Below are 15,227 nucleotides of genomic sequence, written 5' to 3'. Positions count from 1 at the left end.
CTGATGGAGCAGAGACGTTTTAAAGAGAAACCATGACCAAGGATTGAACTTTATCCCTATCCGTAGCCGATACCCCCTTTCCCACGAGAAACCTTTAAGGTGGCCACTAATGATCCAATCTTTTTCAACCAATCTTATCATTTCTATGTAATATAAGGGAAAGCCTATAGTATTCATTCAATATATTCACTCAGTTTACTCTTCTACTACATAGATTTGGTAAGATTGGATGAAAAAGATTGGATCATTAGTGGCCACCCTTAACCAGTTCGGCATATCTGGACGAGTAAGTTCGTCCAGATAGGCTCTGCTGCTGCCGCCGCGTGGCACGAGCTCCCGCCGCTAGCCCCCCGATCAGTGAATGGGAATATAAATCCCATTTACCGATCTAACTTCCCCGCAGAAAAACCGAAGCCTTCTATTGAGAGAGCGCGGTATTTCTGCCCCCAGGAAACTTCTCCGTCTTCATTTAGTTCCTGGATGCGAAACCGTTCGCATCCAGGACTTTGACTGTGACCACCTTGTAGCCAAATAGTAAACTGCACCCACAAACATTTTTCAATAAACAATTTTATTTTACATTTAAAATTAGCTTTTTCCCTCCCACACCAAAAATTACCCACATACATTTTTTATTAAGAAAAAAAAATACAATAAAAAAACAAAAACAAATAGTTACCCAAGGGTCTGAACTTTTTAAATATGCATGTCAAGAGAGTATGTTATTATATTATTTTAAATTATAAGCTTATAAGTAATGATGGAAGCAAATTAAAAAAAAAATGCACCTTTATTCTAAATAAAATATCGGCGCCATGAATTGTGATAGGGACATCATTTAAACGGTGTAACAACCGGGACAAATGGGCAAATAAAATACATCAGTTTTAATTATGGTAGTGTATATTAATTTCAAACTACAATGGCCAAAAAACGAGAAATAATGAATTTTCTTAATTTCTTTCTTAATCTTCCTGTTAAAATGGATTTAGAAAAAAAGAATTCTTAGCAAAATGTACTACCCAAAGAAAGCCTAATTAGTGGTGGAAAAAACAAGATATAGATCAATTCATTGTGATAAGTAGCAATAAAGTTATTGGCGAATGAATAGGAGATGAACGTTGCTCGAAAGCATGAGGTTTTCGGCACTTCGGTGCTGAACCGGTTAACCTTCTTGGCGGTATGGACGAGCTCAGCTCGTCCATAGCCGCCGAGGCTGATATCTCTGGCCCTGCTAGGCCGATTTCCTCCAAATAAAGTGCGCCACACGCAGCTAGCACTTTGCTAGCTGCGTGTGGTCTTCGATCGCCGCCGCTCACCTGCGATCCGCTGCCTGCAGCGGCGGAAGAGGGCTCCCACACCAGAGCCCTGTGCTGCCTGGACCAATCACTTTCAGGCAGCGCAAGCGGAGGCGTCTTTTTGTTATATATAAAAATATTTGGGCACTATGGGGGAGGGGGGAATTTGTTAATTTTAGATGTAAATGTAGGTATTTTTATTGAATAAACTGTTTTTTGATGTAGTGTTACTGTTTGTATCTTCCTGTTGATACTATTTGGCCACAAGATGTCCTATGAATGGAGGCATCTCAGACACCGGCATTCATTGAATCGGGGACTTATAGTATATTAATGAATGGGAACTGCGTTCCCATTCATTCATGTCCCCGCTAACTGGCTTTAACGATAGCTCGCGCAGCCGCCCGCTCCCATTGACTAACTTTCGCGGCCCTGGGACTTGAAATGAAGTTTCCCAGGGCATGATTATACTGTACCTGGTGCAGTAAGTAGTTAGAAATTAAAATGTTATTACCAGTTTGATACATGGTTGAAAACCCTTTGCTGGAAATGACACCCCTACACCCTGGAGAGTGTTCACTTGGTTAGCTGTTGTGAAGGGTTTTCTCTTCACCATGGGAATAATTCTGTGATCATCTACCACTGTTGTCTTCTGTGGATGTTCAGGTCTTTTTGCATTGCCGAGTTCACCAGTGCTTTCTTACTCAGGATGTACCAAACTGCAGTAGATTTTGCAACTCTTAACCCATTCAGGTTCCGTCGTTTTCACGTGAGAAATGTTCACCTCCCATTCATTAGCCTATAACTTTATCACTACTTATCACAATGAACTGATCTATATCTTTTTTTTCCACCACCAATTAGGCTTTCTTTGGGGGGTACATTTTGCTAAGAGCCACTTTACTGTAAATGCATTTTAACAGGAAGAATAAGAAAAAAATGGAAAAATTCATTATTTCTCAGTTTTCAGCCATTATAGTTTTAAAATAATACATGCCTCCATAATTAAAACTCACGTATTGTATTTGCCCATTGTCCCGGTTATTACACCGTTAAAATTATGTCCCTATCACAATGTATGGCGACAATATTTTATTTGGAAATAAAGGTGCATTTTTTCCGTTTTGCATCTATCACTATTTACAAGTTTAAAATAAAAAACAAATATAGAAATATTTCATCTTTACATTGATATTTAAAAAGTTTAGACCCTTAGGTAAATATTTACATGTTTTTTTTTATTGTAATGTTTTTTGTTTTTTTATAGTAAACATTTTATTTAGGTAGTTTTGGGAGGGTGGGAGGTAAACAATAGGTTTGTAATGTAAATGTGTGTTGATTTTCATTTTTTTTATTTTCAGTTGTAGTATTACTTTTTGGCCACAAGATGGCGGCCATGAGTTTGTTTACATGACGTCACTCTAAGCGTAACACACGCTTAGAGTGACACATTGGGGATGGAACAGCCAGAAAAGGCGTTGATAATGACAATAAGGACAGACTTGCCCACACCTGCCCATGAAATAGCCTTTGAGTCAATTTTCCAATTACTTTTGAGCCCCTGAAATGAAGCGATTGTGTTAAAAAAAAAAAAAGTGTTTCCTCACTTTTTATGCAATTGTTTTGTTCACTACACTGAATTAAAGTCTGCACTTCAACTGTATCTGCTTGGTTTCAATTGAAACTCGTGGTAATGTGCAGAACCAAAATTAGAAGTTGTCTCTCCAAATATTTATGAACATAACTGTACATGTCATCACTAACTACTGTAATGTATCCAGAACATCACTGTGCATACACCTGTGCGCAAAGCTATGTGGCTTAGTTTACTTAATGTGAACATTCACTCCAAGCACTCCAAACAGGAAGATGTAATCCATACCAAACCAATGCTAAAATTGCCTTTGCTGCCTAGATTTGAAAAGAAGATGGACAAGATTATCTTTACATAGCTACAGCTTTGAGAGTGGAGTGGAGTAGAACATTTCTTATGCCAGGTTTGTGTTCCGGACAGCACAACCACACAAGTCTGTGGCTACTGGTTACATACATTGACCTCCACTTCAGCAATCCAGAGAACTATTGCCTTTGATCTGGTGGCTTCTTCTCAGTATGGTTTCATGTTAGAGGGTTATCTACTTCCAAAACATTTCAGCCCATGTGAAGAAGACACTGATTGTCAGATTCTGAAGCAATAGCTTTCAACGTAATTATAGCTCAGGAGTTGGCACCACCAAAATGTATAAAGCCCCAACACCAAACCGATTTGGGAACCCCGAAGGGTGTACTCAAGAGCCGAAAGCCTCTTGAGGAAGTGAAGTCTGATGCTACATACACACTTGAGATAAGTCTTTGGAAAATGCAGGATCACCCAATCCATGTAGTATGAGACCTTGTGCGCGCACGCGACCTAGTGGACAGTGTCATGCACAGCGGGGTACAGGGGGAGGGGGGCTGGGGTGCGGTGGCATAGCTAGCATAGTTGCCTCAGTATAGGGAGTTTAGTTGCCCCAGTATAGCTATAGCTAGTATAGTGTCCCAGTATAACTGGTAGAGTGTCCCAGTATGGGTGGGTAGTGCCCTAGTATGGCTAGTATAGTGCCCAGTATATAGTTAGTATAGTGCCCAGTAAAATCTTTGCAAGATGCTGTGCACAAAGATGCTGTACACATTCAAAAGATCAGTATCTGCAAAAGATCTGTTCCTGCAAAATGCATTCATAGTCTATATCTGCAGATCTCAATATACACCTTGTTTAATTCCGGGCATAGAAAGCTCGTTTTATGCGCCGGATCGAGCCAGCGGCTCGATGCTGGCGCATCCCCGCTCGTCCGCGCATGCGCGTGGATCGATTGGCGCTCGTCCCCGCCGGCGCTTCCTTATCACCGCTTAATTCCCTGCCATTGTCCGCTGGCGGGATTCAAGCGGGCGCGGGTCGAGCGGGCCAGCTGAATATTATCAGCTGGCCGGATCAGCTGGTCGATACACGGTACAGAAACGTACAGTGTATCCCCAGCATTACAGGCATTAATTTGCAGATCTGAAGATCCATCCTGGTGGATCTGATCTGCAAATAAATGTTTGTTAAACAAGGTGTGTATGAGAATATGCAGATATAGACTATGAATGCATTTTGCAGGAACGGATCGTTTGCAGGAACAGATTTTTTGAAGATACTGATCTTTTGAATGTGTACAGCATCTTTGTGTGCAGCATCTTGGAAATATTTTATTTGATGGGGAGTTCAGCTCCATAGAATAGATTGTGTACACTATGGCTCTTATACTACATGGAAGGGGGTAAAATTGGTCTGTGATCTTGCCTTTTCCAAAGACTTATCAAGTGTGTATGTAGCATTACTTTCACAAAACCAGTTGAGCTACATGCTCAACCATGCTGTTACCTATTTTATCAAAAGTATCCTTTATAATAAAACCCATGTCCCTGTGCATGCCTGTCTATGTGTAGCTGGGTCCGTGCTTTTTGCTACTGTGCATGTGCGCAGCACGGACCCAGACAGCTGTTGGGACATGACGGGGCCAGTGAGCCGGGCCAGTGTGTGCACGCTCGAGTGGCGGGTGCACGCGCATGCGCACTGTTAAAAGATAGACCTAGAGCCCATTTTAAAACGGGCTTGGGTCTACTAGTATTTAATATAAGCTCTAAAGGTAAAACAGAGGCATTGACTACTCTCACGCCATATAGATTTATCATTCTTACTTGATGTGGTCTGAAAAAAGTTATGTACTACTTGACAACTATTATATTAGAAACCAAATGTGGCAGTTCCTTTTTAATATGTTTGCAATATGTTCCTATTCTGTTTAACGTTTAAAAAAAATAAATAAATTGTGGTTTTAACCACTTAAAGCCCCCCCCGTGGTACGAATTTCTCCGTCCCTTTTTCCCCCCCTAAAAAAACCAGGGACAGAGAAATCCGTAACTTCCGCGCTCCCGCCGCTCGTGCACACCGCCGCCCGCAGATCAATGAACGGGAAAATCCATTCCCGTTCGTTGATTTAAGCCCCCGCAATGATCCGCTGCTTCTATTAGAAACAGTGCGATCATTGTGATCTTCTCAGCCTCGGACGCTTACAGGTCGCATGTAAACCATCTTGTGGCCAAATAGTAAAACTACACCCTAAAGCATTTTACATATACAAACACATTACATTTACACAATAAATTAACTCCTTACCTCCCCCACACCCCAATTTTTTTTTTTTTTTTTGTAATTAAAAAAAAAAAATACAATAAAAAAAAATACAATAAAAAAAAAAATACAAAAAAAAAAAATAGTTACCTTAGGGACTGAACTTTTTAAATATTTATGTCAAGAGGGTATAACACTGTTACTTTATAAACTGCGGGCTTATAATTAGGGATGGATGCAAAACTGAAAAAAATGCGCCTTTATTTCCAAATAAAATATTGTCGCCTAACATTGTGATAAGGACATAATTTAAACGGTTTTATAACCGGGACAAATGGGCAAATACATTTCATGGGTTTTAATCGCAGTATCATGCATTATTTAAAAACTATAATGGCCAAAAACTGAAAAATAATTTTTTCCACATTTTTTTCCTATTTTCTCATTAAAACACATTTAGAATAAAATAATTCTTGGCATAATTTCCCACCTAAAGAAAGCCTAATTGGTGGCGAAAAAAACAAGATATAGTTCATTTCATTGCGATAAGTAATAATAAAGTTATAGACGAATGAATGGAAGGAGCGCTGAAAGGTGAAAATTGCTCTGGTGTTCAAGGGGTAAAACCCCTAAGGCCTTGTTTCCATCTGTCCGCTTCTATCCGCTTTTTATCAGCATGTCAATGTTACAGATTGATACATTTTGCTGAAAAGCGGACAGAAGCGCATAGATGGAAACGAGGCCTCAGTGGTGAAGTGGTTAATGTTCACCTATGACGTGACTTTTTTGACTACTGTGATACTATTGATGGACCCCTAAACTCCCTTAGATCCCCAATATTTATGTCCCAATGTAATGAATAGCGGAGATGCCGCCACGCGGTCTGGCGGCTGTCTCCGCGTTCAGACCGGCGGTTTCCGCACAGCAGCATGCGTCTGGTTTGCCTGGGCCTTCTAGTGCACACAGATGGAGAGCTACGCGCGTGCGCTAGAAGGCAGGACCTTTATGCCAGCAGGAGAGGTATCAGCTGACCAGGACGGTCAGCTGATTCCAGCGGAACTTCTGATTGGCTGAGTGGCTGGGACGGCGCTGAGGAGCGCTGGAGTATATATACATCTTGCCTGTCAGTTGCTGGTTGTCTACCGTTGCGAATACTTACGTGTGAGCACTCAGACCTCAGTCAGATCCTACAGTGTGTTAGAACCAGGTGGACCTGGGAATTCACACTTAGCCAGATTACTTTCTTGTTATTTGCTGTACTACACCTTAGACCAGTTCCAGGGTGTTGAGACCAAGGACCTCACACCCAAGCTTAGGATTACGGTGTCATTGCTGTGTTCTATCTTAGACCAGTTTCGGGATGTTGAGACCAATGACCTCACACCCAAGCATAGGATACTGTGTTATTCCTTAGACTAGTTCCTGGGTGTCGAGACCAAGGACCTCACACCCTAGATTAGGATTGTGCTTTACATCTGTTATGACCATTTGCTCCGTTGACCTCTCTCTTGCTTTCTGATTCGGTACCTCTGCCTATCTGCCTACCAGTTGCCAACCTTGCCTGTACCCGGTTACCGAATCAGTCTCCTGTCTTTGTACCTTATCTGCTCGTGTGTTGCCGACCTGGCCTGCCCGACCCTTCTGACTGGCACTCATCCCTTGAGTGTTCAGTCTGTCTGTACTACCCGTGACACTAATCCACCAAGTGTCAGTTAGCTGCAAGGACCTCTATCCCATAGGAGTCCTTTGGCTGCAGTACAGTCTGATTACCAGGTTACTAGGGAATCACTGGCTGCCAGAATATCTCTATCCCCTCTCTTAAAAGCGAACCAGAGAGGAACGCTGGTTAAAAATAGAAAAAGGCTTTTATACATACCTGGGGCTTCTTCCAGCCCCATAAGCCTGGATCGCTCCCAGGCCGCCATCCTCCGCTTCCTGGAACCGCCGGTACCGGGCTCGTCACTTCCGGCGGACGCGGCCAATTATACGCATTACAGGGGCTCCCTCCATGCGCAGTAGGCAGCCTCATGCGTACTTGTATAGAGGGAGCGCCGTGTGATGCGGAGAATCGGCCGACTGGCGGCAATGACGGGACCCGGTACCGGCGGATCCAGGCAGCAGAGGACGGCGGCGTGGGAGCGATCCATGCGTATGGGGCTGGAGGAACCCCAGGTATGTATAAAAGCTTTTTTTAAATCATCTCTGGTTCTCTTTAAGGAGATAGTCCCTGCACAGCCCAGGGCCACCTGCTCCTCAGGTGGTCTCTGGTCTAAGTTATCTGTGTCTCCCGCCCCACGGGAGATAGCCTACAGTTGCACCAAAATACTTACACTTCCATTAGGTGTCCAGAGGTTAGTCATACTTGCCTTATAGGTGATTCTGCAGATCATCCATAATGAAGTATACATCTGTATTGTTGATTCTGCAGATCATCAACAATCAGATTCTCTGTGTGCTGACACCGATAGTTACGCCCAATAATTGGGAGGAGGGGCATTTCTACAGAATACTTTCTTATAATTACAAGTGCAATTCCCAGTAGGTCGAATTGAAAAGTCATGACTCCACATAGAAATAGAAAGAGCATCTTCTCTTGTGGCTTACATAAACCTTTATTACATTTACATTTGTTGGTCCCTTAAAGGGAACCTGGAGTAAAATTTAAAATAAACACGATGTAGCTGCAAATGATTACTACATACTAACCTCACCGTAGTTTCCCCTCAGAAGCTGTGATCCCTTCCAGTTCTGACAATATTTTGTCAGAACTGAAACATACCAGTTGCTATCAGTTATATATCAGCAGCTGTCCGTTAAAACTGAATGTGCAAGGTAATGTCCATGTTTCCCTATGGCTCAAGTGGGTGATATTACAGTTGAAAAGGACCCTGAGCAGTACACTACAATCAAAAATTCCACTTACCTGTGGCTTCCTCCAGCCCACCGTAGGCCGCGAGGTCCCCCGGCATCCTCCTGGCTCCTCAGTGTCCCACCGGCGGCTCTCATTACCGGCGACACCCAGGCTGGGTGTTGGGCTGTCTCTTCCTGGCTCTTGACGCTCTGCATCAGCACGCCGGCTACTACGTGTCATCACAGTGGCTGGCGTGACAGTCCTAGGCATGCGCGCTTTAGAGCATGCGCAGGACTGCCCTGCCGGCTGCCATGATAACGCGTAGCAGCCGGAGTAATGCTGTCGAGCGTCAAGATCCAGGAAGAGTCGGCCCGACACCCAGCCTGGGTGTCGCCGGTAATGAGAGCCGCCGGCGGGACACCGAGAGGAGAGGAGCCAGGAGGATGCCGGGGGAGCTCACGGCCTACGGTGGGCTGGAGGAAGCCCCAGGTAAGAGAAATTTTCGATTGTAGGGTACTGCTCAGCATCCCTTTAACAGTGTGCTGACCTGGAAGCTGTTATGGGGTAATGGCCGTTTTTAAAATGGAGGACGGAGAATTCCATTTATCACAGTGGACATATTGGACGCAGGAGAGGAGAAAGACGTATATTACAAAGTAGGTAAGTATGGTTATTTTTACTTTTTATTTTCAGTTCAGGTTCTCTTTAAAGAGGAACTGCAGTGAACATAATGTAATTAATATTACAAAAATATAAGCAAATTTATTCATTTATAGATTTAGTCAGCGAGTCCCCTGGCAACATCTTTACTGCTGTCAGGTGATCTCTGCAGGAAAAAGCTACTGCTTGCTTGGTAGTTGGAAACAGCTGTTAAAGGGGCACTATGGTGAAAAATTGTAAAAAAAACTTAAAATATGTGCAAACAGACATATAAGTAGTAGTTTTTTTTCCGGAGTAAAATGAGCCATAAATTACTTTTCTCCTATGTTGCTGTCACTTACAGTAGGTAGTAGAAATCTGACTGAAGCCACAGATTTTGGACTAGGAAAAAAAAAGGCAGATTGGCACCTGCAGCTCCTTGCTTAACCAGTTCACCCCCAAGGGTTTTTACTCTAACAGACCAGAGCAATTTTCACTTGTCAGTGCTCCTCCCTTTTATTCCCTAATAACTTTATTACTACTTATCACAAGAAAATGATCTATACCTCGTTTTTTTCACCACCAATTAGGCTTTCTGTGGGTAGTACATTTTGCTAAGAATTTTTTTATTCTAAATGCATTTTAATGAGAAAAAAACAAAAAATTAGAAAAAAAAACATTTCTCAGTTTTCAGCCATTATAGTTTTAAAATTAAACATTCTCCTGTGGATAAAACAAACATTGTATTTGCCCAGTTGTCCCGATTATTAAACCATTTAAATTATGTCCCTATCACAATGTATGGCGACAGTATATTATTTTGAAATAGTGTTATTTTTCTGTTCTGTTTTTTTTTGTTCTGGCCATAACTACAAGCCCCAATGTAATAAATTAAAATTAATTTTCCCCCATAAAATATAGATTAAAAAAAGCTGAGTCCCTAAGGCAAGTATTTATTTATTTATTTTAAGCTGATTTTTTTTTTTTACAAGTGTTTTCTTTTGGAGGGGGAGTGTTGGAAGTGGAATTTTATTAATTTTATTACTCATGTGTATGTACTTGTAAATGTATGTATTTTGTACGTGTCATACTTTTTTGCCACAAGATGGCGCTAGTGAACACATAGTAAGTGTTCACTTTTTTTTTTTTTTTTTTTTTTTACACTTTATTTAATTGTTACATTTCCTGTTTTTGTGAATGGACGTAGCCGCTGTTCGCTGTCACGTCCATTCACTCCAGGCACTGCGATTGGGTAGAGGACCGTTTGGTCCTCTTCCCCAATCCCTCAGCACGGGATCCTGACGGAAACGGCGGCTGTAGCGGCGCGCACACGGCGGTAGCAGCGGCGGGACCGCGCGACTTATTAATACGTCATGTTGCCGTTAATAGGGTAAAGCATGACGTATTAATGCGTTAGGATGCCACTAAATGGTTAAAGAGTAACTCCGACCAAGAATTGAACTTTATCCCAATCAGTAGCGGATACCCCCTTTTACATAAGAAATCTATTCCTTTTCACAAACAGACCATCAGGGGGCACTGTATGGCTGATACTGTGGTGAAACCCCTCACACAAAGAAATTCTGAGTACGTACTCTTGGCAGTTTCCTGTCTGTGAACCCTGTTGCATTGTGGGAAATAGCTGTTTACAGCTGTTTCCAACTGCCAAAACAGCAAGCAGCAGCTACATCACCTGCCAACAGTAAAAATGTCACCATGTGAGAAATGTCAATATAAATCAGGGTTTTAAAATATTTTACAATGGGCAAACACTGACTAAATCATTTATACATAATTATTGTAAAAATGAAGCACTTTTTTTATTACATTATTTTCACTGGAGTTCCTCTTTAAAATCACAGCTTTATTAAGACTGGCTGTATAACAAAGGCTCTAAATTCCAGCTTTAGCAAAGATTCCTACCCGATCCTGCAGTCAGTGGGGTGAAGTAGGAGCGGTTGGATTTGAACACGGTATTCCTGCATCAACTTACCCGATCACTGCTGCAGCTACCAGCAGTTAGTTGGTTAACTGGAAACTAGCGACTGCAGTGCCTGTTTCTCTTGTTTTATCTAGGTTTTGGACTAGTCCATCTCTTCATGGTGGGATTCTTAGGGATTTATTTATTTTCAAAAGCTCTTAGTGAATGGCAGTTGCTCTGTCCAACTGCCAAAACACTGTAGCGAGCAGGGAAGCTGGCCAGCATCATTGTTTAAATCCATTTTAAGGAATATCTTTATAAAGAATAAGAGCATTGCTGAGAATCCCCTATGACGAGATGGACTAGTCCAAAACCTGTCACTTCTGTCAGATTTCTACTACCTACTGTAAGTGACAGCAACATAGGCGAGAATAAATTTATGGCTCATCTTACTCTGGAAAAACACATTTGTCTAGGTTTGCACATATTTTAAATTTAAAAATTTTTCACCATAGCGCCCCTTTAATTCCAGCAATGCAAGGAGGTTCACATACAGGAAACCTGGGAAAGGGGTATCTGCTACTGATTAGGGCAAAGATTAATCCTGGATTAAAGTTCCTCTTTAACCTCCCTGGCGGTACGCAGTCTCAGAGGCTGCGTCCGCGGGAGGATTTTTTTTAAATAAAATGTAATTTAAATGCTTAAGCTAGCACTTCGCTAGCTAACCATGCGCCCCCCCCCCCCCCCCCGGGTCCCCCAGCACCGCTCTGATCCCCCGATCGCCACCAGCAATATTTACCCCTCCACTATCCCGCGAGAGCGGCAGCTTCACCATTCAAGCTGCACTCGTCGCTATGGCGACGATCGGACATGACGTCATCTACGTCATGCGCAGTCCCGATCCTGCCCAAATCGAAGCCTGGAGCCGATTGGGAGGCTGCTCCATTGCGGGATCCTGACCCTTGGGGTACGTATAACGGCGGTGATCGGGGGGGATCGGGGAGAGCGGAGGGAATTGGGGGGCATGGTTAGCTAGCCAAGTGCTAGCTTAAGCCTATAAATCACATTTTATTAAAGAAAATCCTCTGGTGGCCATTGTGATCCTCTCCGGCAGCTAGCCAGAGCGTAGGTCAGGCTCACCGCCAGGGAGGTTACCTGAGACAAGACTAAAGAAAGATTTGATACTTACCCAGGGCTTCCCCCAGCCCCATAAGCACAGTTTAGTCCTTCCCTGTCCTGATATCGGTCCCGGTAATCTGGCTCAGTCATGCTAGTTGGTCTCTCCTGTGCATGCGTGGCCCCTCCATGCATCCGCAGAAGAACCCGACTGGCGCAGCTGAGCCAGATTACCGCGACCAATAGATGAGAATAGAGACTCCCGAGAGGACGGCAAATGACTCCAGCGGTGTTTATAGGGCTGGAGGAAGACCCAGGTAAGTACCACATTTGTCTTTATTCTCGTCTCAGGTACACTTTAAGTAGATGGATTTTTTTTCCAAAACATGTAGCTACTTTGATACACAAAAATAGCTGTGTAGAACACTTATAGGAAGCAGGAAAAAAAGTAAGGAGACCAACAAAGCTTTAAAATTTCCACTGACAATATTTATTGCTCCGATTGCTGGAGAAATGATATGACACAAATTATCCCAATAGAATTTAAATCTTCTCATTTGCCACAAAGTTCACATCCCTAAGCACCAGTGTAAAAGTTCATCTTTTATAATTTGGCTTTAACGGAGCTATCAGACTGATCTTCCAAGGATGAAGTTCTTTGCATAGTCACGAGTTTAAATGATGTTACTGGCTCACCAAGAGTCCCCAAGTCTTGGAATGCTGGAAGTTGGCCTTCTATTAAAAAGAGGGACCTCACTTATTTTAACTCCACTTCAGAGGACGATCTCTTTGCCCTGCGTTTCACCTTTGAGAAATAGACACCCAAAACAATGGTGGTGATGACCAGTACTATTCCAAGAGCCAAGAGGACCCAAGCTCCTGCTGATGCTTGGCTGCCGCTCAGCTTCAGTCCTAAAAAGTCAACTTCATTTTTTGGTGCTGGTGTCTCCTCCTTTGGCACTTCATTTACCACTAGAATTAAGAAATTATAAAATAACAGATGATACTCTATTCAATGAATGATACCTTTCAAGTCCAACTCCAGTCACTGCAGAAGGAAGGTGCAATTCCCTACAAACTGTCTAAAGGCAGGCTGACACTCGATTAGGTCTGCTACACACCATGCAATTTCAGATGGGTAGAAACAATCATTTCCTACATGTCAGATCTGATTTCTGATGGTTTCTTTAACCACTTAACCTCTGCCACGCTTATCTACGCCCCTGTAAAATTCACCTGAGTTACAGGGGCGTAGATAGGCAACTCCTGTTTATTTTCCTGCTGTGCGCGTCCGCGTTGGGCACCCGCTGGTCCGTGATTGGCTGATGTGAACATGTGTTCACAAAGCCAATGACGGTGCTCATTCATGCAGAATGTGTGTAAACATTGTATCAGTCACTATGCTGTTACAGTTACTGAGATCACTCCTGAGAGGATCTCAGATAACACACAGCATTAGGGCCTGTTCAGACTATGCGCGTTTCTAGACGTTTTCAGGGAACGCGTACGGGTACCAAAAACGCATAGAAACGGCTCCTAATGCTTTTGAATGGGCTAGTTCACATGTATGCGTATGAGACGCATACGTTTCTCATCCGCATTGCTGCACGCAGTTCTGTCCGTCCCGCATAGAAACGGATGCAATGAAAGTCTATGGACGCGTATCAAAAACGCGTACTATTGCGTTTTTAGCGTCCGTTTTCCTCTGCGGCTCCCATAATTTTTTTTTTCCCCTGGGTCACATGTTTGTGCAAAACGCAATAGAAAACACATTCAAACGCAAGAAAAACGCATGCGTTTTTCAACTTGCGTTTCTTTGAATTTATATGCGTTCTACAAACGCAGCAAGTATGAACAGGCCCTTAGTGAGTGATCAGCATCAGTGAGGTTTTTTTTAAAATAAATTATACCCCCATTAAGCCCATTAACCCTTGCCTCCCTTAAATGTGAAAATTGCTGTGGTTTTTAGGTGAAAAACCCTGTGGTAGAGAAGTGGTTAATTGATTTTCCAACCACTTCTATACAAAAGCAATCAGAAAAACCTGCGTAAAGCAGATTGGACTTGTCGGAAATCATCAATTCGACCCACCTGACTATAAACAGCCAATATCTACCTGATAGAGAGTGAGTATCGCAACGTGGTAATCAATCAATAAGTAGAGCTCTGATCTAATATCACTCTCACCGCTGCAGCCACAAACTTTCATATGATTAACGCAGAGCCGTAAAATTGCAAATAATCAATGATGGTAAATGCATTACTTTTTTTTTTTCAATCTTTCACTTATTTTGTATAACACAGTCAGTTGTTGTGGCATTCATATCTTTATCCTGTGCCCAGGGTTTTTCTTAAAACATTTCTTCTAAGGAATTAAATAAAATGTGAAAATATTTAAAGGGATCCCGAGGGGAGAGAGATATAGAGGCTGACATGTTTACTTCCTTTTAAAAAATGCACATTGCCTGGCTGTCCTGCTGATCCTCTGCCTCTATTACTTCAAGCCATAGACCGTAAACAAGCAAGCAGATCAGAGGTCTATGACAAATCTGACAAGATTACCTGCATGCTTGTTTCAGGTGTTTAATTTAGACCCTGCTAACCAGAAAGATCAGCAGGACAGCCAGGCAACTGGTATTGTTTAACCACTTAAGGACCACAGGCTTGAACCCCCTAGTGAGCAGGCCATTTTTTTTTATTTTTTTATTTTTTACAAAATAGGCCACTGCAGCTTTAAGGCCGCACTGCAGGGCCTTAACTCAGCACACAACTAATCCCCCCTTTCTGCCCACCAACAGATATTTCTGTTGGTGGGCTGTGATCGCTCCCAGGATGTTTTTTTTTCTTTTACAAAATATTTATTGTATTTTTTTAAAATAAATGTATTTTCCTTTTATTCTTGTAACCCTCTTTTCCCCTGTCAACTAGCCTAATGCTACGTACACACATGCGACAACGATCGTTCGTTGTCAACGCCGAACGATCTTTTAATTGACGAAAGAACGACCGAAGTAAAGTTAGTTGTAAAAAGTGTGTAACGATCACATCGTTAGAACGAACGTTACACCACGTAAAAGCACTTAATGCGCCTGCGCATAAAATTGTAAAGTTCCTTGGAGAAAAAGTGAAATGCGCATGTCCAGCCTGGTACGAACGATCGTTTCCAACGATGTACCACTTTTGCTAACGATCGTCGGTGGTAAAAATCCGCCAAGACAGAACTTTGTTTTGTAGCGATTTGCCTCGTTCGT

At 42.6% G+C, this 15,227-nt stretch overlaps 1 protein-coding gene and 1 long non-coding RNA gene across 8 annotated transcripts in view; one reads left to right on the top strand and one right to left on the bottom strand.

Moving 5' to 3' along the window:
- The window catches only part of LOC137541406 (uncharacterized), a 1,168,812-nt gene that overhangs the window by 658,943 nt on the left and 494,642 nt on the right, over positions 1–15,227 (top strand). The gene's annotated exons all lie outside the window — the stretch shown is intronic.
- ACE (angiotensin I converting enzyme) overlaps positions 1–15,227 on the bottom strand; it is a 117,659-nt gene that overhangs the window by 32,804 nt on the left and 69,628 nt on the right. Inside the window, exon 19 of one of the 2 annotated variants that reach the window (XM_068262678.1) lies at positions 12,446–12,950. The exons of the other annotated variant lie outside the window; for it this stretch is intronic. Within the exon in view, the coding sequence (XP_068118779.1) occupies positions 12,736–12,950 (215 nt within the window). The 3' untranslated portion in view covers positions 12,446–12,735. Of the gene's footprint in view, positions 1–12,445; positions 12,951–15,227 lie in introns of those variants that run through there. 2 annotated transcript variants of the gene reach the window in all.

The sequence above is a fragment of the Hyperolius riggenbachi genome, chromosome 12, assembly GCF_040937935.1.
Source record: "Hyperolius riggenbachi isolate aHypRig1 chromosome 12, aHypRig1.pri, whole genome shotgun sequence".
NCBI lineage: Eukaryota > Metazoa > Chordata > Amphibia > Anura > Hyperoliidae > Hyperolius > Hyperolius riggenbachi.
Note: the sequence above shows the minus strand (reverse complement) of the source record. Positions and strands in the feature narration are given on the sequence as shown.